The sequence below is a fragment of the Brachypodium distachyon genome, chromosome 2, assembly GCF_000005505.3.
Source record: "Brachypodium distachyon strain Bd21 chromosome 2, Brachypodium_distachyon_v3.0, whole genome shotgun sequence".
Classification (NCBI taxonomy): Eukaryota; Viridiplantae; Streptophyta; class Magnoliopsida; order Poales; family Poaceae; genus Brachypodium; species Brachypodium distachyon.
The window spans coordinates 34769597-34790835 of NC_016132.3; the positions used below are offsets into that span (position 1 = coordinate 34769597).

At 41.1% G+C, this 21239-nt stretch overlaps 3 protein-coding genes across 4 annotated transcripts; 1 reads left to right on the plus strand and 2 right to left on the minus strand.

Moving 5' to 3' along the window:
- The first annotated feature begins 741 nt into the window (after positions 1-741).
- Positions 742-5304, plus strand: LOC100836952 (dnaJ protein ERDJ3B). Its single transcript, XM_003568837.4, has 10 exons — positions 742-821; positions 987-1135; positions 1239-1371; positions 2446-2563; positions 2745-2861; positions 3028-3114; positions 4324-4383; positions 4477-4554; positions 4662-4733; positions 4830-5304. The coding sequence occupies exons 1-10, from the start codon at positions 742-744 to the stop codon at positions 4986-4988; spliced, it is 1053 nt and encodes a 350-aa protein (XP_003568885.1). The 3' UTR covers positions 4989-5304.
- Positions 5305-5881: 577 nt separating this feature from the next.
- On the minus strand, positions 5882-11344 carry LOC100837257 (tubulin gamma-2 chain). The gene is made up of 12 exons (XM_003568838.4): positions 10984-11344; positions 10065-10265; positions 9756-9867; positions 9114-9514; positions 8857-8910; positions 8671-8775; positions 7997-8071; positions 7877-7921; positions 7664-7792; positions 7123-7227; positions 6899-6958; positions 5882-6328 (listed from the first exon to the last, which is right to left on the minus strand). The coding sequence occupies exons 1-11, from the start codon at positions 11110-11112 to the stop codon at positions 6905-6907; spliced, it is 1410 nt and encodes a 469-aa protein (XP_003568886.1). The 5' UTR covers positions 11113-11344; the 3' UTR covers positions 5882-6328; positions 6899-6904.
- A 2183-nt stretch (positions 11345-13527) lies between these two features.
- On the minus strand, positions 13528-19809 carry LOC100837564 (dihydrolipoyl dehydrogenase 2, chloroplastic). Of its 2 annotated transcripts, none has more exons than XM_014899885.2 (15): positions 19303-19809; positions 18457-18603; positions 17821-17955; positions 17226-17343; positions 16372-16496; positions 15839-15964; positions 15657-15737; positions 15294-15356; positions 15124-15198; positions 14965-15043; positions 14767-14867; positions 14481-14594; positions 14251-14364; positions 14083-14154; positions 13528-13955 (listed from the first exon to the last, which is right to left on the minus strand). In XM_014899885.2, the coding sequence occupies exons 1-15, from the start codon at positions 19615-19617 to the stop codon at positions 13854-13856; spliced, it is 1767 nt and encodes a 588-aa protein (XP_014755371.1). In that variant the 5' UTR covers positions 19618-19809; the 3' UTR covers positions 13528-13853. The 2 variants fall into 2 exon arrangements, with proteins under 2 accessions (XP_014755371.1, XP_003568887.1); XM_003568839.4 differs by having other exon boundaries at positions 13528-13992; positions 19303-19806.
- Between the last annotated feature and the right edge of the window lie 1430 nt (positions 19810-21239).

Genomic DNA, 21239 nt, shown 5'->3' on the forward strand with positions numbered 1-21239 from the left:
AGTGTCATCCACTTAGTACAAAATTTGTACTCTCTCCGAGTCCGATCCATATTAATTGTCTCAAATTTGGACAAATATGAATGTATTTATATTTAAAAAACGTCTAGATGCATGTGATATTTCGACAACCAATATGGATCGGAGGGAGTACTAATTTATTAAAAAATGGGCGACACTTTTATGAATCGGAAGGATTATCTAATAAGCATGCTATGTAAATATATCTATCACGAAAAATTAATACGGAGTAGAACTGTAGATATCGACCAAAAATTCTATAAACTGGAGCAAACTTCTTGATGTTTGAGTGAGGACAACGGAGGGAATATTGTGCGTCACGGGGAATAGTTTGCAAGTCAAGTCCACGGTGGCCCTAGCAATTCCGGCTGACCATCGATGCTGCAGTTTCGCCTACGTGGCGCCACCTCATTCGCTGTAAACCCCCACGTCCCGCGTCCCATTGGTCCACGTCACCCGTCTCCACGTCTCTCCGGAAAGGAACTCGCGGCAGGCCCCCTTTCCCCTTCTAGAAGATCTTAAACCGCGAGGCGGGAGAGAGCCGTCCACTGAGGAAGACGGAGACGGCGGCGACGACGACGACGACGACGACGAGGAAGGGAGCACCGCGTTGCGGGCGCGTGAGGGCATTGGCGTGGACTCGCGAGCCGCGGGAGCCCCAATCGTCCTAGGCGCGAGGTGGCCTAGCCGGCGGCCGAGGAGATTTGGGGACGGCGAGGCGGTATGGCGGCGCCGCGGAGGAGAGGGGAGCGGATCGCGGCCGTGCTCGCCCTGCTGCTGCATCTCGCGGCGGTGATCGAAGGGTAGGTTCGGAGCAACTGTCGATCCTCGCGTGGTTTACTTCGAGATCTTGTTATTTCCCCCCGATTCGATCGGCATTGATCTGTGCGTTCGATCTCAATCTGTGCGGTAGATTGGAACCTGAAACCCGCTGAAAATTTTGTCTTGTTTTCGTTATTATGGATCAGGAAGAGCTTCTACGACGTGCTGCAGGTGCCCAAGGGCGCGTCGGAGGATCAAATCAAGAGGTCGTACCGCAAGCTCGCGCTCAAGTACCACCCGGATAAAAACCCTGACAATGAGGAGGCTACCAAGCGATTCGCTGAGATCAATAATGGTACTGGACTGTTAGGGGTTAAAGGAGTTGAATTTCAATCGTTGAGCTGAAAATTTACACTTCTTGAAGGGAATTGATGTGTGAATGTGTTACTATCATGCAGCATATGAGGTATTGACGGATCAGGAGAAGAGGAAGATATATGACCGGTATGGCGAGGAGGGGCTGAAGCAGTTCCAAGGTGGGGGGAGAGGAGGCGGTGGTGGCGGGATGAATATGCAAGACATCTTCAGCAGGTGAGGCAAATGCTGTCTAGTATCTGTCGTCTTAGTAGCCTTAATCTTGGTGCTAGTATCTGTTGTCTTAGAAGCCTCTATATTGGTATGCCTTGTAGTTATAGGCAGTATGTGTGGTGCTCTGATGTATGAGATACGCATTTGAGCCATTAAAAATGTAAGTGATAATTTGCTATCAGACGCAGACTTATAGTGATCTCGATTCTCATTTTCAAGAAAAATTATGAACTTGGAGCGATAAACTATCAGTAGGCTGTGATGTCTAATGTTCCGTCTTTGCTAGTTAAATATCAAGAAACATGCACTGATCACCCCTAGGTTGCTGTATATATCAACAGAGATATTTCACATGGGTCTCTTGTTTGCAGATGATATAGAAAAGAGATAGTTTTGAACATATTGGTTGCTAGCCATGTAGGATGAAATTGTAAAAATATAGTCAATATTTTGATTCATAGGAACTACTGAATATATGGAGACCGGACTTAATTGACATGCACTTAACTGATGAAATGCTGCCTCATGTTTGAGTTGGAATATGCCCTGAGATACCCATTTAGTATGACTATAGCAGAACACATATGGTTTACATTGTGTGAGATCTGACAGTGTCAATAATACGTATATCAAACCTTTGAGTATGTTGACAAAATCCATCACTTTCATGTTCATCATTGCTCCATTAGTAATATTTTTAGCAAGTTGGGAGTATGTTAGCGGGGAATATTACTGTTCTGCATATGAGTTCATACTATCAAAATCTATTATCGTAAGGATCAACAAACAGGCAAACACCATTCTCTGACCAACTAATATTGCATAGATGTATGTATTACTCATGAATCCATGGGATGCACAAATAGGGTTTGCTGCTCCTGCTGAAGCGCATATTAAGTTTGTGTTGGATGTCTTTATCTTCTGTTATCATTTTGCTTATTAGTTAAAACTAGTCAGTACAACTTACCTGGACGCAACTCAATACTGTTGATTTATTTGCTTTCAATGTACCACATGAATCTTTCAGTTCTTACTCATTAGTGATCGCTTTTCTGTTCTTTGCACAAACTTCTTCAGCTTTTTCGGAGGTGGTGGTGGGATGGAAGAGGAGGAAGAACAAATCATAAAAGGTGATGATGTGATTGTTGAACTCGATGCTTCACTAGAGGACTTGTACATGGGTGGTTCATTAAAGGTAAGAAAGTTTGTGCAGCTTAGCAACTTAGAATGTCCCTAATGATTCCATAGAAGGCTGAACCTAGTATGCTATTGCTATATTTGGAGCATGATGTGAGGGTTCACGAATCAGGCTGCATTGCCACTTAGTTGAGAAGTAGAGCATCAAATTTGATTTCCTATTTTCATGTGCATGATAGGTTTGGAGAGAGAAAAACATAATAAAACCAGCGCCAGGAAAGAGGCGATGCAACTGCAGGAATGAAGTTTACCATCGTCAAATTGGTCCTGGAATGTATCAACAAATGACCGAGCAGGTATCTTTCTTATTGCACCATCCTATGATATTCTATTGTTGATGTAATTTAACATACTGAAAATTGGAGCATTTCATACATTTTTTGTGACCAAAATAACTTATTAATCATTTGATGATTTTTTGTGCTTCATAATGATGGTCTCTTTTTTTTGGGTCTTTTGTAGGTCTGCGACCAGTGTGCAAATGTGAAGTATGTACGAGATGGTGAATTTTTGACTGTTGATATTGAGAAAGGAATGCAAGATGGTCAGGTACAAAGCAACTGTCATATTTACTTTACAGTTCCTAACCTTGGGTGTAATCAGGGCATACCAATGTACACTTACCATGGTGCACAGGGCACCTGGTTGAAAATAGTTTCCTTGACTGGCACAACACCCATGGTTGCTACAGATTCACGTCTTAAAAAAGGAGTCAGATAAAATCATCTCTGTATGCTCATATCCGAACCATTTATGTAGATCTAACAACAGGTGATGTGGTCCCAAGGTGATGAACCGTCACCACCAACTGAAATCTTTATAGGAGTAAAGATAGTGTTCGTGTATCTAAATTATGTGACACCCGCTGTCTCAAAGTGAAAGACATTAACTTTCATATATGACAACTGTTCAATTTCTTCTAGGTCTGTCATCTTAGTTTATTTTACTCTTTTATACCTAACTTTGTCAGCATTAAGACTAATTAATTATATATAATTCATGTATCTAAATTATGTGACACCCCCTGTCTCAAAGTAAAGATATTGTCCATTGCCTATGCCCTACAGTTAGTTGAGACTTGAGAATGAGAATTCCTTAGGCAACTTATTGGCTGCTTGCTTGCCAGTGGCAATCAGGGTCTTGCAACAATTTATTGCTTGTTAATGCCTACAAATGTTGTTTGTGACCTGGGAAATGGCAAATTACTTAGGCCCTGTTTGATTGGGCTTCTGCTTCAACTTTTGGTGCTTTTAGCAATCTCAAAAGCACTTCTCCTGTTTACACATGAAGCTGAGAAGCACCTCCGGACGTGCTTTTGGTGCTTTTAGCTGAGAAGCACGTCCGGAGGTGCTTCTCAGCTTCAAACAAACAGAAGCCCAAACAAACAGGGCCTTAGAAGTTCTCGGAACTTGGGCCTATTTAGATTTTAGAGTTACGGAAAAAATAAATCTCCAGATAAGATTACACTACAACATACTCCTATATGCAGTTACTTCAATGGTTAGCATCAGAAAATTAATTGTCTTTTTTTCTTTTGTGCCTGAATGGCATGTTTAAAAAGTATAGGGAGACATGCTATAATGCTAACAAGTCACCACATGGTCGCCTTAAAACAAAAGGTCACCACATGGTCAAGAGACGTTTTAGAACTTAGGTTGACAAGTTGTTTAGCATGAAGATGTAATGTACTATCCGTAACTATATATTCTAATTGACTGCTTAGATGTTTGATTTCGCGATGTCATTTGATATTTTCAGGAGGTTTCCTTCTTTGAGGAAGGGGAGCCTAAGATTGATGGAGAACCTGGAGACTTGAAGGTTTGCTTTCTCCCTTTGCCTGGTTGGTTAAAATTTATTGTGGGGATAATTGATTTTACTAATGTATCCTCAAATCAATGACTAAATGAACAGTTTAGGATTAGGACAGCACCACATGAACGTTTCAGAAGAGAAGGCAACGACCTGCATGCAACAGTTACAATCTCCCTGGTACTGTCCCTTTCTCATATTTATAACATATTTTTTTATAGTCTCCTGTCACAGTAATGTGCACTGGAGTTCTGTTCTAGATATCTGATCACCTTTTGCTGTTACAGCTGCAAGCTCTAGTGGGTTTTGAGAAGACCCTCAAGCATCTTGACAACCATTTGGTCCAGATAGGGACCAAGGTAAGTTGCCAAATCCTGACCACAAAAGCAAAGATTTTCAATCTGTAGACATTTATCATGTGGACCTAAACAACTAATTTGATCACAAATCTTTAGGGTGTCACTAAACCCAAGGAGGTCAGGAAGTTCAAAGGAGAAGGCATGCCATTGCACCAAAGTAACAAGAAAGGCGATCTGTACGTAGCATTCGAGGTGTTGTTCCCGAAAACCCTGACGGAGGACCAGAAAACCAAGCTGAAGGATGTTCTTGCATAACTGTTGATTTTTCACTCTTATGCTGCAACCACTTATTTGAGGTGTACCTCAAGGAAATTTTCCAGGTAGCTTGCATAGGAAGCACCAATACATGTTACTTTCTTGGTGTGTGTTACATTTCCTTGGTAATATTAGCAGCTCAGTTGTGTTTTAGCTCCTTATGTTTCAATGTCCTTAACAGATTGTAGTATTAGAAAGTACATTGACGTGTACCAAAATATCTGTACTGCTAAAATACAGTACATAGAATTTGTAGCTTGTATTCCCCAACTGTGTTTACTGTTCGTCTGCTTCTTATCTGGGTTATTTGCTGCGCTATATGGTTCAAATTTTTAAAGCTTTCATTGACAATTGTGTAAATTTTAAGCCAGCCGGGAATATTCGCAGATAAAACGACACAACATCGAATGTAAATACTGTGTCAGAACGTGAGAAAACCGGCCTTGGATATTGACAGATATCATATTGTGCAATGGTCAACAAGAATGTCTTTTCTTACATGTTCCACATCATTTAAAAAAGACAACAAAAGCTGTACAAATATTCTTACATGTTCCACATCATTTAGAAAAGACAACAAAAGGTATACAAATATTCTTGCACGAATGAAATCGATTTGTCTTATGTTTATCTTTTCCTTCTTGTGAGGAAATCAAATCATCTCTTAATTAATTATGAGAAGACTTGTGTACTTTCTTCTTTCCTCTCTCTTCCACGTCAGATTTTCTTACATGTCATCCTTAAAAAAACTAAAATCACCCCATTATACATGCCCTAAGTGAAAACTTTCAGAACAACAGCATGCTGTTCACAGCCTAACCAGATAAAGTTGCTGGCAACTGTTATGTCACCTGTAAAAAATACTCCCTCTTGTCCTAAATTATTGACTCAAATTTGTCCAAATATGGATGTATCTATTCTTAAAAGTGTCTAGATACATATAATATTTCGACAACAATTTAGGATCGGAGTGAGTAGCTCTTTACGGTTAACTCATTAGAAAACCTATCAGCAACACACTCACCAATAAAGATTGCATACACGATAACTCAGCGGAAAACCTATGGGCATACAAAGCACGTAAAACATCACCACCAAAGAAATTATACATGCAAAACAGAACGTCAGAACGGCACAAAAACTAAGCTGCAGAGGATTTCGAAATATACATGGCACACGGGCTAACACAAGATGGCAACAGTCTATGGAAATAGAGAACTGCATCAACCACTTCAGGACCACACTAGCAATACGATGGGATGGGGTTGAGTTTGAGCAGCTGGCATCCAACTGATGACCATCGGACAGCCGCAGTTGCATCTCTGGATAACCAGCAGGACCTGCGAGTAGAAAGCTCTTTCAGTCAAGTAAATCACTGTAACAATATAAGCCATAGCAACCTCAGGAACATGTGAAGTATATATAAATCTCGATCAGCTCCATCATGTAGTATCTCACACGTCACGAAAAAAGGTCACACCATTATCTGCTTTTAGTACTTGCCAAAATTTGTAAGAGTTGGCAGTTTTTGTATATATACTAAAAGGCAACCTTAGGATCTACTCCCTCCGATCCTAAATTCTTGTCTCAAATTTGCCCAAATTTGGATGTATCTATTCTTAAAAAGCGTCTAGATACATGTAATATTTCGACAACAATTTAGGATCGGAGGGAGTAGAAGTCATGACTCAAGAGGTTTATGTTATTATTATTTAGAGGAAAATACTTTTGACTTAATGAATAGGTAGCCCTCCTGCTGGTTTCACGGAAAATTTACAGGAAAATAAACGGCACTGTATTATTAAAGAATATCAGGGATAAAGGATAAGGTCACAATTCAACAAGGTTTCGAGTAGCCATTTGATTCGGGATGCCCATAAATCAAGCTATGTTAGGATTCGAGGCATTACCTTTGTTTACACAACTAATTTTGAATCAAGTGCGGCCGCAACATTTGCCTCTCCAAGGTCCTGTTTCATAACGAAAGCTCAGCATACATATCAAGTAAAGTACTTCCTCCGATCCATAATAAGTGTCTCAGGTTTAGTACAACTTTGTATTAACTTTAAACTAAATTTGAGACACTTATTATGGATCGGAGGGAATAGATGATATCAGAGCTGGATCATAGTACCTCCATTCCCCATTTGATGTAGTCAGGTGACTCGCAAGCCTTGTATTCATCAACCAGGCCCTCTATAATTTCTCGAGACTCATCAAATTCTGAGAGATCATTGTCCTGCATGTAGTCAGACAGATGAGATAAACATATTGCAGAAAAGAATGCATAAGTTCGCCACAATCATATACATAATACTCCCTCCATCCCATATTAAGTGACTTTTGATTACATGTATCTAGACGCTTTTTAGTCATAGATACATCCATATTTGGGCAAATTGAGTCACTTATGGGACGGAGGGAGTAATATAGGGCATTTTCTAGGAAAACCACATGACAAGTTATAATGCTTAAGCAAAGTAAAATAGCCACAATTTGCAGTCTGCTAGTGGAGTGTTTCAGTTGCTTGGTGTGTAACAGGTTTTCATCTTGACAAAGGCATAAAGATCTTCACGTGCACAAAAGTGCATAAATCCCATAAGTTTGATAATTATTCAGAATAACTTAAATGCCAGCAGAGTCAAAACATCTAAGAGAAAATGGAGTGCTCTTACCTCAAACATTGGGAACTTTCTGTAGTTGTCAAGGAAGGCTTGCTTTTTCCTCAGCTTTTCGTACTGCCCTAGACATTTGCTGAATAAGTGGCGAATACTAGTATGATTTGCCAACATCAAACCACTAACCTGTGGGACAGCATTGGTTATTAGAATGCTACATTTCAGTTAAAGGCACAAAATTCACACGACGAGGGAGAAAGATCACTTTACCCTGTGAGTGGTTTGAACATATGGAGATTTTCTTGACAAAGCAACCTGTCGCAATTGAAATGTGCATAAGTTAATATGTCAGAAACTTAAACTATATAAATATTCTGGAAGTTTATTTACCTGAATACTTGCAGGCCCCCACTCTACGAAGTTAACAAGCTTCCTTTCACGTATCCTTTGTAGGCTCTCATGGACCTAATCCATGATATGACCATAAGCATAGATAAATCCACAAGATACAGAAGAATGGAAAGTTTAATGCTGGAAAGCATCATCCGCTTGAGTTAATAGCTGCTGACCAATAAGTACCATGTAGTACGAACAGCAATATTTAAAGAAAAAAAGGAATGCAAGTTCTGTTATTTTCAACTCTTGCAGGCTACAACGAGCTTATGAGGGAAAAGTAGATATATTTGTTCCTTATTACTACTAAACATCCTGATGAAAATTTACAGAGCTGTCACATCTCATGCTTTTAAGGAAATGATGACACTGAAGTGGACAGAGGGTTTGCTGCGTACTAAAGCAATGTAAATGAATCCAATACAATGATGAAGAAAAAATGAAAGAGTGTCTTGGGCCGTGTTCAATGTGAATGCATGGTGCCACACTTTTCCATTTTTTAGCTGAATTCCAAATTTAGATGGAACAACAAATTTCTAACAAAATATGTAATTCATGAGGTATGATATGCCAGAACTTGGTATCACTTAAAATCAGTTTGGCATAGACAAGCAATGTTTATATTCTTTGATAAGTATGTCAAATGGTAAATGCATTTGACAGAAATGTACCTGTGTTGGGTCAACTTCTCCTTGAATGATGTTAAGTATGGAGATGTATTTAGCCTGGCTAGCTTCCTTGGTTCGAGCGTACGACGACACCATTATATTCTTTGTCTGCAAGATATCATAGATAGAGGTTCAAATTCGAAAAGACAGAGAGTTAACAAAATATCCTAGAGGACAGGCAAGTAATACCTGCAGAAGGCGTCGCATAACATCTAATACAGTGGTCTTGCGTATCATGTTAACCTGCCATGGAACAGATATTTAAATAGTGTTAAGCATTTGTCACAAGATAGCAGGAAAACAAAATGTAACAAGTCTGACACGAATTTCACTAGTGGCCCAAACTAAACTCAACCAAAGCTAACTACAAAGTCAGTAGGAATGTAAAAAAAACTGTAAGTTCAAACATGCTGCATAACCAATGTAACAAATGTAAACAAAGTTACCTGGCGTTCAACAGTCAGTGGGGTATAACCTGTCATAAGAAAATGACACCTTGGAGTAGGGATCAAGGAGGCAAGAAGGCCAGCCAGATCATTGTTCATATATCCAGGATACCTCAAGGTGGTTGTACTTGCAGACATAACCGTGGAGACCAAAGAGTTTGTTTGTGCAAAAGTAGGATTTGCCAAATGAAGACGTTCCACAGCAATTCTGTTTAGAGCCGTATTGTCAAGAACAACCACACAGTCAGCATTCAGTGTCAGACGCTTCAGAGTTAAAAGCGAGTTGTATGGTTGCACAACAACATCACTTGTTTCCATCTGATTTGGAAAGACACTATATGTCTGCACAAGCTTTTTACTGTATCGATCATTTAGGGTCTCCAGCAGATAAGAACCCATACCTGAACAAGGGCAGCATGGACAACATTAGACAATTAAGCAGACTCGGCATGCCACCTTTTCATGATTGCAAAGACAACATCCCAAATACAGTGAACAACTTGATAGACAACCACAAACAATGGGGCGTCTGCCTAACCACCGGCCCTTGGAAGAGTAATAAGACAGCTATTTACAAAGAATTGATGGAAGGAATATTAAAGTGAAAATAAAGGAAATCAAAATGCCAGAGCCTTCATTAACCTGAACCGGTTCCACCAGCAATGGAGTGACATAGAACAAAACCCTCAAGGCTATCACTTCCATCTGCTTCTCTATCTACCATGTCCATGATGTCGTCAACAACTTGTTCACCCTAAAATGTGAGAATGGGGAAGGTATTAATCTAAAAGGTGTACTAGAAGCTGATGAAATGCAAGATGCACAGTTGGATTAATGGCATGACATACTAGAAGTCTAGAAAGCCTAAAATGTTGGTCCTCCATTAACATAGTTATAGGAACTATTACCAGTCCAGTAGATGAAAAACGAGAAACAAAGATGCAGCTGTACCTGGTGATATCCACTGGCCCAGTTGTTTCCAGCACCACCACCATGCTCAGACAAAAATATGTTCTCGTGATTGTATAGGTTCCTGTACTCACTGTTCTGTATTCCATTGATCACTCTTGGCTCTAGATCCATAAGAAGAGCCCTGGGTATGTAGTGCTGATCATCCGCCTGGTAGAAGAAAACATCCTTCCTGTCTCCTCCCTGCAGAGAAATGGTCCTTTAGAGCTCTGTGACTCCCTGTCTAACCCAGCTACCAGCATAGGCAAGATACATGGAAATGATAGATGTTGCATCCATCCAATCGAGAAGAAAATGTAAGTGATGAAGTACATGACGACCAGGTGCACATTGTGATATAATGAAATCAAGCATAAGCAAGTAGCATCCTGACCAAAATATTTCTCCAGGTTCTCAGATGCAGTTCAATTTAGTATGCTTAAACACATCCATACGCACAATAGCACATTTCTCGTAACTAAAGACAACTTGGCACTAAACCCTATGTTATACTCCATATTGGGGCATTGTGCCTTGTACATGAATAACAAAATTTAGTGAAGTAATGTGACTGTTGTACTCAAAACAAACAGCATTGATCGTCCCAATTGAAAACTTTTAAGGTTCACAGTTGAGGGCAATTATTAAATTATACTATTAGCGCAAAAGTTACAGCGCCCTCCCAAGATGAACAAGGCAACCACCCACTTCACTAAACCCCTGAAACCTAGAGAAAAATAAAGACACCGCGCCATATGCAGGAACAGCACGAACTGATTCACATATCGAACAAGCCGCGACGCTACCTGATCTCCAGCGACCAGCAACGGGAACGGCCGCTGCCAACTGAGAGACGGAAGCAGGCCGCACGGATCGAGCGGCGAGGGAGAGAGGGAAAGAGGGGGGAGCGCAGCGAGCGGACCTGGGTGGCGAAGTCCTCGAGGAGGCCGTCCTTGCCGATCCCGTGCTCGAGGCAGAGCTGCTTCCAGAACTCCATCCCGATCTGGTTCCCGCATTGCCCCACCTGTATCGTGATGATCTCGCGCGGCATCTCGTCGTCCCCTTGCTCCGGCGGCGGGTGCTAGGGTTAGGGCTAACCACTCCTCGGGGGCGCGGCGGAGGAGGGAAGGGAGCTCGGCCGGCGGCGGGATAGGGTTTTGGGGGTTGCTTCGCTTGGGCGCAAGGGTTGAACCCGCCCACCCACTGCGAGAAGTACTGTAGAGTAGAGTCGCTGGTGGGGATGGAAGCGGGAGGTGACGAAACGAGACGGACAAAGGAAGGGGAAGCGGCTCGCGACCTGAAAATGCGAGAAATGCGCGCAAATTTCGAATTTTCAGGTGCATCAGGTTTCCGCGACATTTATTACGGAATATTTCTTTTCTTCCATTGTACACTACTAATTTTCAGTTAAAACTAAACTTTATGGTTTTAAATATAAGGCGTATAAATTTTGTTGACTATTAAACCTTTTATTATACTTTACAGGAAAAAATTCTACTACTTTATAGTGGTAAACAAGATCACTAGATCTAATATAAAATATCTTTTCACGACATATTGATTTGGCATAACAAATGCTAATGTTTTTGTTACAATTTTGATCGAACTTTGAAAAGTCTGACGGTCAACACAATGTATACGTCTTAGTTTTTGGATCCGAGTGAGTAAGTCAACGAGAGAGTGTCTTATTCGCTCGTCTTCATCCCTCCCTTTACCCGTGTGTGCATGTTGTCATGACGCGGCTATTTGTACGCGTCCAACCAACTATATAATGTTGCTTGTCACTTCCTTCTTTCATGGCGTGCCACAGATTTTTCTTAGTTGATCCTACACTCGGCTCCTCCCTCCCCTGACTCCACTTCCTCCCTAATGTGCTTCCAATTGGAAGCCGAGCACCCTCATTACTCTAATTTGGTGAGTAGCCCTGCCGCACCTCCTTGTCCACCACGATTCCGCTCTACCTCTCTTCGATTTTGTTGAAAATGAGCATAGCCAAAACCTCCTGAGCCTTTCCCCTCTACTTTATTTTTTTTCCATCACTTTAGCCGCCCATCCTTGCTCCATCGTGGCTAGCCTCACCCATAAATCACCGTCTTCGACCGCGCATCGGATCCCCTCTGGTCCTCCCAAACCCAACGAGGATCCTCGCCGAGTTCTCCTCCGCCGCACGTGATCTCGCTGGTCTCCTCTCTCTCCCTCTCCCACTCTCGGCCCTTGCCGATAGGATCCCACCTGTCGGGTTTAATTCTTTATGCACGGGCGTGTCCAAATTGACGGGTTCAAGCCAGATCAGCACGTACCTTCAAGAAATCGTTTTCTTTTCCACCTGGATGCTAACTTGTGTGGGCTCCCTTGTCAATTATATTATCAACCAGTTTGAATTACAAATTTTGGGTTTTCTGTAACCAATTAGTACTCGAATTGTGTTTGTGTGTCTTTTGCTATGGTCATTGGGTGACATGTAGGGATAAGAGAAGCATGTCTTCTCAAACCAACGTACAATAACCTACACTAAGGGGCTGTTTGGAATGGAGAGACAAGTATTTAGTTCAACTTTGAAGGGAGTTGAACTAAATACCATCCCCTCCCAAAAGAAATACAACAATCCAAGCAACGATAGATCACTAGCTGGCGAGAAATCTACAAGAGTCGATAGATCAGTAGACATTGTTTTCGGAAAGGTACATTCACGTCATGAAAATATTCACAGATAAACTGAAGTAATTGGATACGTACATTGTTTTCGGAAAGGTACATTCACGTCATGAAAATATTCACGGATAAACTGAAGTAATTGGATACGTGCTAATCAAATTCAAAAGTACCACTGAGACGTGAAGCTCCAAATGCCCAACTGGCATTTTCCTTCTCAGGCCTTGTTTGGTGTTAGTATATTTTTTACGAGTAGTCACTACTGTTTTGATATTTGAGGGATTTGGTTGTTCACCCAAACACTCAAAAATCCAAAACACTAGTGTTTTTAAATGTTTTAATTTGATTAAAAAATTAAGTGTTTTGTTGCGAAAACTAGAAATAATCCCCTCCAAACACTTTCTACTCCCTCCGTCCCATAAAGATTGACGCGGCTTTGAACTAACTCTAGTTCAAAACTGTGCCAACGGAGGGAGTACCAAACAACCATTTGAGGTTTGTAGTGTTTTTCAATTTGAAGTGGATAATATCCTAAAAAACACCCCAAAAACTCTAGTACCAAACATTGACCTAAAAGGGATAAAAGGGAATGTTGCAACCATTTTATTTTCTTCTTTTTCGCAACCATTTTTCCAAGCGCACTTGTTATAATTTTTTCGATTAATACGTTTTGGGTACTCATGCATGATACAACTTGTACAAAACCTGCATCCAAAGGTATTTCAAAAAAAGAATCTCAACTACCGGCACTTACGACAGTGGGAATTCAGGCTGCAATAACAGCACTTCATGCGACCACTTTAGAAACACGCGCTTCAACGTGCAAACTTATTTATCGCCTTCAGTTTTTTAAACATCTATCATGCTGAATTGACCAATCTTCAAATGTTACAGTACACTGCAGCCACAACACTGATTATTTGAAACCCTGCCTGGGTATACAACACAGGAGAAATAACAAAGAAACAAAGGCAACAAGAACGAAACCACCGCCCCTCGTAATTAAATCTAAGCACGCTACAAAATTTTGCAAGTATTTCATATGTAAACGAAGCCAGGAGATGCAATGAACCTTTTTCCCTCGATATTACTAGCTGGCACCGGTTGGCTGCAAAAGCTACTCGACTAGGGTTGCGGATCTCATTGCTTGGAAGACAGCACGCTCGTGATGAAACTAAGGACCTTCAACAGCAGCTGTGGTGGATGTTTCGGTTTGCGCTCCTGCCCTTCTTTAGGCTGCAACTGGTTCATTTACAGAATGAGAAACACCCGAATTAACCTGTCGGAAAGAGAAAGCATGGCTTGCAGCTGTTCAGAGTTGTGGCCCAAGAATTCTAAGCACGGTAATAAATAAGGCATTGATCTGTACCTTGGCTGCTTTGAAGAGTTCGTCAAGCACTTCGGACAATGTTGGATGTGCATGAACAGCAAGCTTGATGTCCTGCAGGGTGGAAGTGATTATGTGGTAGTATAGGGTAAACTGCTAAACAATGTAAATAAGAATACAAAATTAAGAAAAAACATAAGCTATACTCACTTGCAAACGAGTTCCTAGGGCCATGGCATTTGAAGCCTCGTGGATGAGGTCAGCAGCGTGCAAACCCAAGATGTGAACCCCAAGAATCTCTCCCGTGTCAGGCCGGTAGATCAACTGCAGAGGAACATGCATTGTTAAACTTAAATATCAGTGGACACAAACCATGCAAATTGTGATCCCCAAGTGTAGAAAACCCAACAAGTAGAAAACTTCATAGGAGAAAAAATCACCTTAGCAATCCCATCACCTTCATTTTCTGCCAAAGCTTTTGTGTTAGCCTTAAAGCTGGTCTTAACAACACTTACCTCAAATCCCTCTTTATCTGCTTTTTCTCTCGCTTGTGGCTGCAATAGTCAACACACCCGGTCAAGTTTTTTTTACATCTGATACATATCAGTGCAGTAAAAAGATGCATCAAATTAGTAGTTCCTACCATAAGGAAAGACAAACTAAATATGGGTTTTTAGCATAGAGAACGCATGAAGAGATATCTAAGAATTGAGATCCTTGACTAACCTCTGTCAAGCCAACCATACTAATCTCTGGATGAGTGAAACAAGCAGCTGGGATGCTTAAATGATTTAGAATGTGGTCCCTCCCAGATATTTGCTCGATAACTACATTATCGTAGGAGTTGTACATTACAAAACTATAGCAATCAGCAGTCATAGGAGCAACAACAGAAAAGCAGGTATCAACAAATTTCAAATTTACCCGAGATGCCCTGTGCACTGGCAGCATGCGCAAGCATGAGTTTACCATTGGCATCTCCAATGCAAAATAAATTAGGTACCTGTAATGCATTATTTGTTAATTTCCAAACTGGCCCTTAGAGACAATTTATAAGGGTAGCAACTATTCTGTTCAACATACCACATTGCCATCAGCATCCGTGACTTGCATCCGCTCATCAACAGGAATAAAACCACGTTGCGTAACGACATTAATCTGAAAAAAATAATTATATCCGTGATTCTTGTAAGTTGTAATTAACAGTAGAATTATCTTTTGATAGTTAACACCTCCAACTTTCAAGTACTCACATTTTCCAAGCCAAGTCCATTGGTGAATGGGGCCCTTCCAGTGGCTATAAGGGCTGCATCCACCTACACACACAAATTTCCACTCTCCCATAAAATGCTTCGTTGAAATGCAGCAAAATTGTTGATTATATCTCCAAATTACTTGGATGAACCAAACGAGTCAAATAAATAGTCAATATACTGGCAACTGCCACGTGAGACATATATAGGCATATAACAAGTACTCATTCAGTTAAGTCATCCATAACAAGACAATAGAAATAATCAAATCATCCATGTGTTGTATCCTAGTAAAAACATGGGCAGCAGAACACTTAATTCACCTTCGTACAAGAACAAAAATCTATGACAATTGTAAGTTACCTCAAGGGTTTCTCTGTGTTCCTTTGTTTTTGCATCAATGAGCTCAATCAACACAGGTTTTCCATCCTTTGCTGGAGTAATCTTGAGGTAAATGCAACAGCAATTCAGCATACAGATGATGATAAAATAATATCTGAAGATTCTACTATGCGAAGAAAGCTACGGTGGAAGCTCAAGTTAACCTTGCTTGCAAAAACACCAGTGTGATAGTCAATTTTCCTAGTGTTGATAAGGACTCTCTGTGCTAATTTTGCAATTTCAGGATCAAAACCAGGCATCAGCTGGTCAAGAGCTTCAACAAAGGTAACCTGCTCAATCAAAATTGTGTAAATTTAGCCCATTTGAATAGATCAAAATTCCATAAATTCCTCATAAACACATAAGCAGTGTATTTGGTCCAAACATTTTGTTATAACATCTAATAGAATACTCAAGGCTCAAGCATTTACTGAAGTTGAAAATGGTGTGAAGTTGTGAACATATTCTGAATGCCTGTAACATAATAATGCAGCATGCAAAGCACAAGGCATAACAGGTTCCCTGATGCAGAGACATAAAAATGCCAATGTCCTAGGAACCCTTCATAAGTAATCATGTAACCATGATTCTGCATGACATGAAGTAATTAATAGGAATACTATTAGAAAGCCATTACGACATGATAATTTATAATCCATATCTTCAGATGTATTGACAGCAAGAACTTTCAGCGTACCTCGCTTCCTAGAGCTGTGTACACATCGCTGAATTCAAGTCCAATATAACCACTTCCAACAATAGCAATCCAGTCCGGAACTGACTCGAGTTTTAGTGCATGATCACTAGTAAACACAGTCTTGCCTGCATAAAACACCCATCAGGCCTAACCAATAGGTACATGTGTATCTAGACAAAGCAGCGACAAGTTATATGAATCGAGGGAGTAACCAATATAACGAGCCTGCAATGAAGTGTGTAATTTGTGCAATGTAGTTGAAAATGTTGGAAGTGGTAACAACAATTTTTATATCACATATTTGCCTTCATGCCACTTACTACAAAGAAATGTGCTTAACTTGAACTAAACTGAACGGCAGTTGGAGCAGTATTAAAATGTACATTTGGAAGGAAAAAAATCCATCGACATTAGACATAAGCACCCACAGCTCAATAGTACCGAAGCCATGCATATGGAAATGGTCATGTACTGCATTATTAGATAGCTAATGTGTACGCCCTCCATCCCATAATACAACGTGTATAGATTTTTCTCATTTGTTTCACAATACACCTCATTTTTCTCTCGTTACCCGCACCCAGCCAATAACTAATCACATCCATTTATTATTAACCCAATATGAGTGGTCAGGCACTAGAAACGAGAGTTGCATTGGTCCAAGTGCACAAATCTATATGAGGTGTATTTTGGAATAGAGGGAGTATCTGTTTCTGTTTCCATTCTTATTTGGAGAACAGATTTCAGCAGAACTTTAATCGTTTACATCAATAAGGAACTAAACTTCTGAATTTAATATCAGTAGTCTAATTAATTTAGAATAATGATCTATCAAGAGAAAATTAAGGACTTACCATCAATTTCTATGCCCTTGGGAACAAAAGGGACTGATCCAGTGGCAATGATAATGTTCTTCGCAGTGATTTCTTTATCGGGGAAACCAACTTTTCCATATCGTACCTTTTGCTTCCCCTGATCACATCATAAATGGACAGAAGTAGATCAATAAATGCAATTCTCTGTGATGCACTCCCACGAAGTAGGCAGTAAACGGCCACAAATTTCCATGCTTGCAGATGCATTATTGCAAGCATAATCTACGCAAGACATTATTGTTATAAGAAATTCACCATAAACAATAGATCATATTATTTCATTTACGACAACTGGTTGAATAAAACAGTTACAGTTTGCATTCACATATATGTGCGTATTTCAGACTTCCAGTGGGTCCATAACTAACTAGAACTCGACTCTCCTTCAAAAATCAGTGCAAAGTTCAGCAAATCAACAAAGATGAGAAATACAAATGCATTTTCAGATAAATTAACTTTTTCAACCAAAATGTTAGCATACATGATTCATAAAATGTTTGCATACAAAGGTTATACAGCATGGTCTAAAAAGCTTACGATTGTATACCCAACACGTTATTTGCACTGAGCTTACCACAATTGTGCCAAATCCAGTCAATATATCCACTCCTATAGCCTTCATTGAATTAGTCAAGTTGCTTCGGATTTTAGAGGCAAGATTATTTGCATGATCAGCAACAGCTTGTCTGTCATATCCAGGAGAAGAAACCTATTACAAGGTAAGATATGTTTAATGGTTATGCAGGATAACTGATGTAACATGCAAGAATGAAAAGGTAGCACATGCCAACAGGTAATGGTTAAAAATTACTCATGCTTTCTAACTTATAAGAACAAGCATGTTCCCGGTTAAATATATTAAATTCAGGACAACCTCACATGATGGAAGGCAACATAAACATATAGACAACTCAAAGCATAGGGAAGAAGGAAGAGAAGATGAAGAGAGTTGACATGGGTTAATTTTTTATATTAGTTATCAATGTTATATACACTTCGTGAGGTAAATGTGAAAAAGGAATGCAGAATCTCGCACTATTTATTCTTCCTAAGCTTAGTGCTGAATTATCGACTTTGTGAACCTACTGAAATAAGCTCCTGCTGCCTAGGAAAAAAATGCATGCAGTTGTAACACGTTATATGAGCCATTTCCGAATCATCAAAACAGATTAACAGAACCACAATGCATCAATTCATCCAGTTGTTATACCTGTAGACCCATGGACTTCAGGTGATGTTCATCATGAAGCTCCCTCATCCGTCCACTGACAGCAAGAAGTGCTTTCGATGGAACACAACCTCTGTTGACACAAGTCCCGCCCACAACATCTCCCTCTATGATGGCGGTTTTCAGTCCCTGCACAGATTTGGACAGAATTAAATTTGAAGACAGGGGCAATAGTAAAAAGCAATGTTGACATGCTTATAATTCTGCAAGCTTATGCCATAGAAAGAATTGAGTTCCAAAACAAAAAAGGTGGACATAATTATATTTCTTGGTTACATCACCAAATATGTTGATCTCAAAAATATAATCATCAAATATGCCAACAATCCAACTACACTGCCACCAGGTGTGCCGACTACCAACCCAAAGGTGGACAAGCACCAGAACAACTGATCAGCGACTCTCTCTGATGCAGTAAATAAGTTCAAATTTATTTCCAACGGCATAAGTTGAAAACTATACATGCCACCCATTTGCAGACACTGAATTAACAAATATTCAAACCACTTGGTGGGAGAGGATGTTCTAATTTCAGTGTAACAATAGTAAGAGCCTATGATTTCACCAGCTACTGCATGAAATTAACAGTTGACTGCAGCTACTGCATGAAATTCCCGAGCAAAAAGATAAACATCAAAGCCTCACTAAATTCAAACAAATTTCCAGCTCCAGCACCAGCTACTAATCGAAGCTTCCAATTTAAGTGTAAATTTCAGCAGAGCGTGAAAGCCAAATGGTTTATAGTTCAGTCAAATCCGCAGCTCCGTGGCACTGGAAGAAGCACACGCTCGGACAGTACACGGAGCGGTGAACACGAGCCGCACTGACCTCCTCGACGGCGTGGAGCGCGGCGCCGTGGCCACCGACGCCAGCGCCGATGATGACGAGGTCGTAATCGAACCCCCCGCCCGCCACCGCGCCATTCTGCGGGGCAGCAGCAGCCGCCCTCGGCGCGGCCACGCGCCTCGCCGCCGCCGGGGCGTGCGAGATCCGCAGCGAGCCGCGTGCGAGGGCCTCGCCACGGAGCCCGCAGAGCCGGATCCCGCCGGGCCGCCGGCTCGCCGCCGCCGCCTCGGATCTGGCGCCTCCGCCGGCGATCGCCGAGGCGGATGCGGGGGCGGAGACTGCCACGCCGGAGTGCATCGGGAGGGGGCAGGGCCTGGGTGAGTAGGAAGGAGGAGTTCGCGCGCGCAGCGAGAGGGCGTAGTGGGCGAGGCAATATGGGCGAGCGCGGGCGGAGAAGGCGAGGGGAGTTCGCTGCTGCTGTGTGCGGGGGTTTACGCGAGGGGCGGAGGATTCGAAGCGGGGGAAGAGGCGGAGCGAAGGGAGAAGACTCTGCGAGGTGGGGCCGCTTGTCAGTTTCTGTACGGGCGGGCGGGCGCTACCTGATGGCAGCAGCGCGGAGATTTTAACGTGTAAGCTGCAAATCTGAAACGAAGATTCCCAAATTTAACAAGCGATGAAGCGAATAGTCCAAATTTTAATTACTTTGACAAGGCAAATCGTCGGCAGTTTTATGATGATGTCTCTCAAGCGGCTCACCACGCAACTGTAGTTGGAACACAATTAGAACTTAGAAATTACTCGTTTCGCAGGTTGTTTGAGCCCTAAGGCGAGGTAAAGTCTAATGTTTTCGTGTTGTTTGACATTGGAAATCATTGTAACGTTTTGTACCTTCTCCAGTTGTTAGCCTTTTCTTCGTGCGCCAATGTGTTGAATAGATGCTTAAATTTCATGTTACGTCTAGTGATTTTTCATTCATATTTTGGATGCATCACTGAAATCTCTCTTGCTTGATGAGGTATCACTTCATGGCATTCATCGTTGCTTCTAGGGCCTAGTTGCTTCAACTATTTGGGAATTTATGCATGTTATGCATGTGCACATTAACATTGAGGGAATTTTGTATTGTGCTTAATTTTTGAAATTTCCTGATCTCTTTTGAACATCTGAAGCGATAAGTAGGACACCCTTCACATTCATAGGTTTCCGGAATTAACGACCACATGTGTGTAAAGGTTGTGACTGGTTCTTTTAGATTAAAAACATGAAGATGTATTTCACTCTCTTGCTATCGAGTGAACGATTTAATTTATGCATGCACATCAAGAGCAACAACGTGTCCCACCGTTGTAAATGATTAAGCTATTTGCAAAGTTTTCTTTAAACGAATAGATCATCTATTCATGGATTATGTTTATGCTGTGAGTCTGACATCCTTCTTGGCCACTGAGCTCCACTTAGTTCAAACACACAAACGCGGTCTTGCCATCCATGGCCTTCGGTCTAAAAAAGATGTTGCCTCCTTATTGACCTTTGCCACGATTTGCCTCCCAACTCGAGAACTTTGATCGTGTTTCATGCTGCACTCCCTGAAGGCAAGCAATCTTTTTGTGCATAGAACTTAGACTTGTTAACCCTTGATGTGTTTGATTGTGTTGGATTATTGTAATAGGTCTTCACAAGCACCATAGACGTGGAGGCGACAAGGAAGAAACATAGCTCAAGCGGTGGTCATGTTGGTGTTGTTTTGTAGGTTTTGCTACCCATAGGAGTTCCTTGTAACAAAAGGAGTAAATTTTAGAAAATCACATTTTTTGTGGCTAGATTTTCAGAAAACCAAAGTTATCACTCAGTGTGTCAAAAAAACACCACTCTTAAGACATGTCTTCTCAAACAATCCAAATTTGCCGGTCTAGTGTGTTTAACGGAGATTCCGACTGATAGGGCCCACATGTAAGTGCCACGTCAGCTATTAATGGGCT

Excerpts from the sequence above, each read along its gene's own strand:
- LOC100836952 (XM_003568837.4), top strand. The coding sequence starts at position 742 with ATGGCGGCGCCGCGGAGGAGAGGGGAGCGGATCGCGGCCGTGCTCGCC. Across the intron at positions 2,564-2,744 it reads ACATGGGTGGTTCATTAAAG|GTTTGGAGAGAGAAAAACAT; the intron begins GTAAGAAAGTTT and ends TGTGCATGATAG. Across the intron at positions 3,115-4,323 it reads AAGGAATGCAAGATGGTCAG|GAGGTTTCCTTCTTTGAGGA; the intron begins GTACAAAGCAAC and ends TGATATTTTCAG.
- LOC100837257 (XM_003568838.4), bottom strand. The coding sequence starts at position 11,112 with ATGCCGCGCGAGATCATCACGATACAGGTGGGGCAATGCGGGAACCAG. Across the intron at positions 9,515-9,755 it reads TGCTGGTGGAACCGGTTCAG|GTATGGGTTCTTATCTGCTG; the intron begins GTTAATGAAGGC and ends GCCCTTGTTCAG. Across the intron at positions 7,793-7,876 it reads ATGTTCAAACCACTCACAGG|GTTAGTGGTTTGATGTTGGC; the intron begins GTAAAGTGATCT and ends GCTGTCCCACAG.
- LOC100837564 (XM_014899885.2), bottom strand. The coding sequence starts at position 19,617 with ATGCACTCCGGCGTGGCAGTCTCCGCCCCCGCATCCGCCTCGGCGATC. Across the intron at positions 15,738-15,838 it reads CTGGTGTTTTTGCAAGCAAG|ATTACTCCAGCAAAGGATGG; the intron begins GTTAACTTGAGC and ends ATTTACCTCAAG. Across the intron at positions 13,956-14,082 it reads AACTCTTCAAAGCAGCCAAG|TTGCAGCCTAAAGAAGGGCA; the intron begins GTACAGATCAAT and ends TAAATGAACCAG.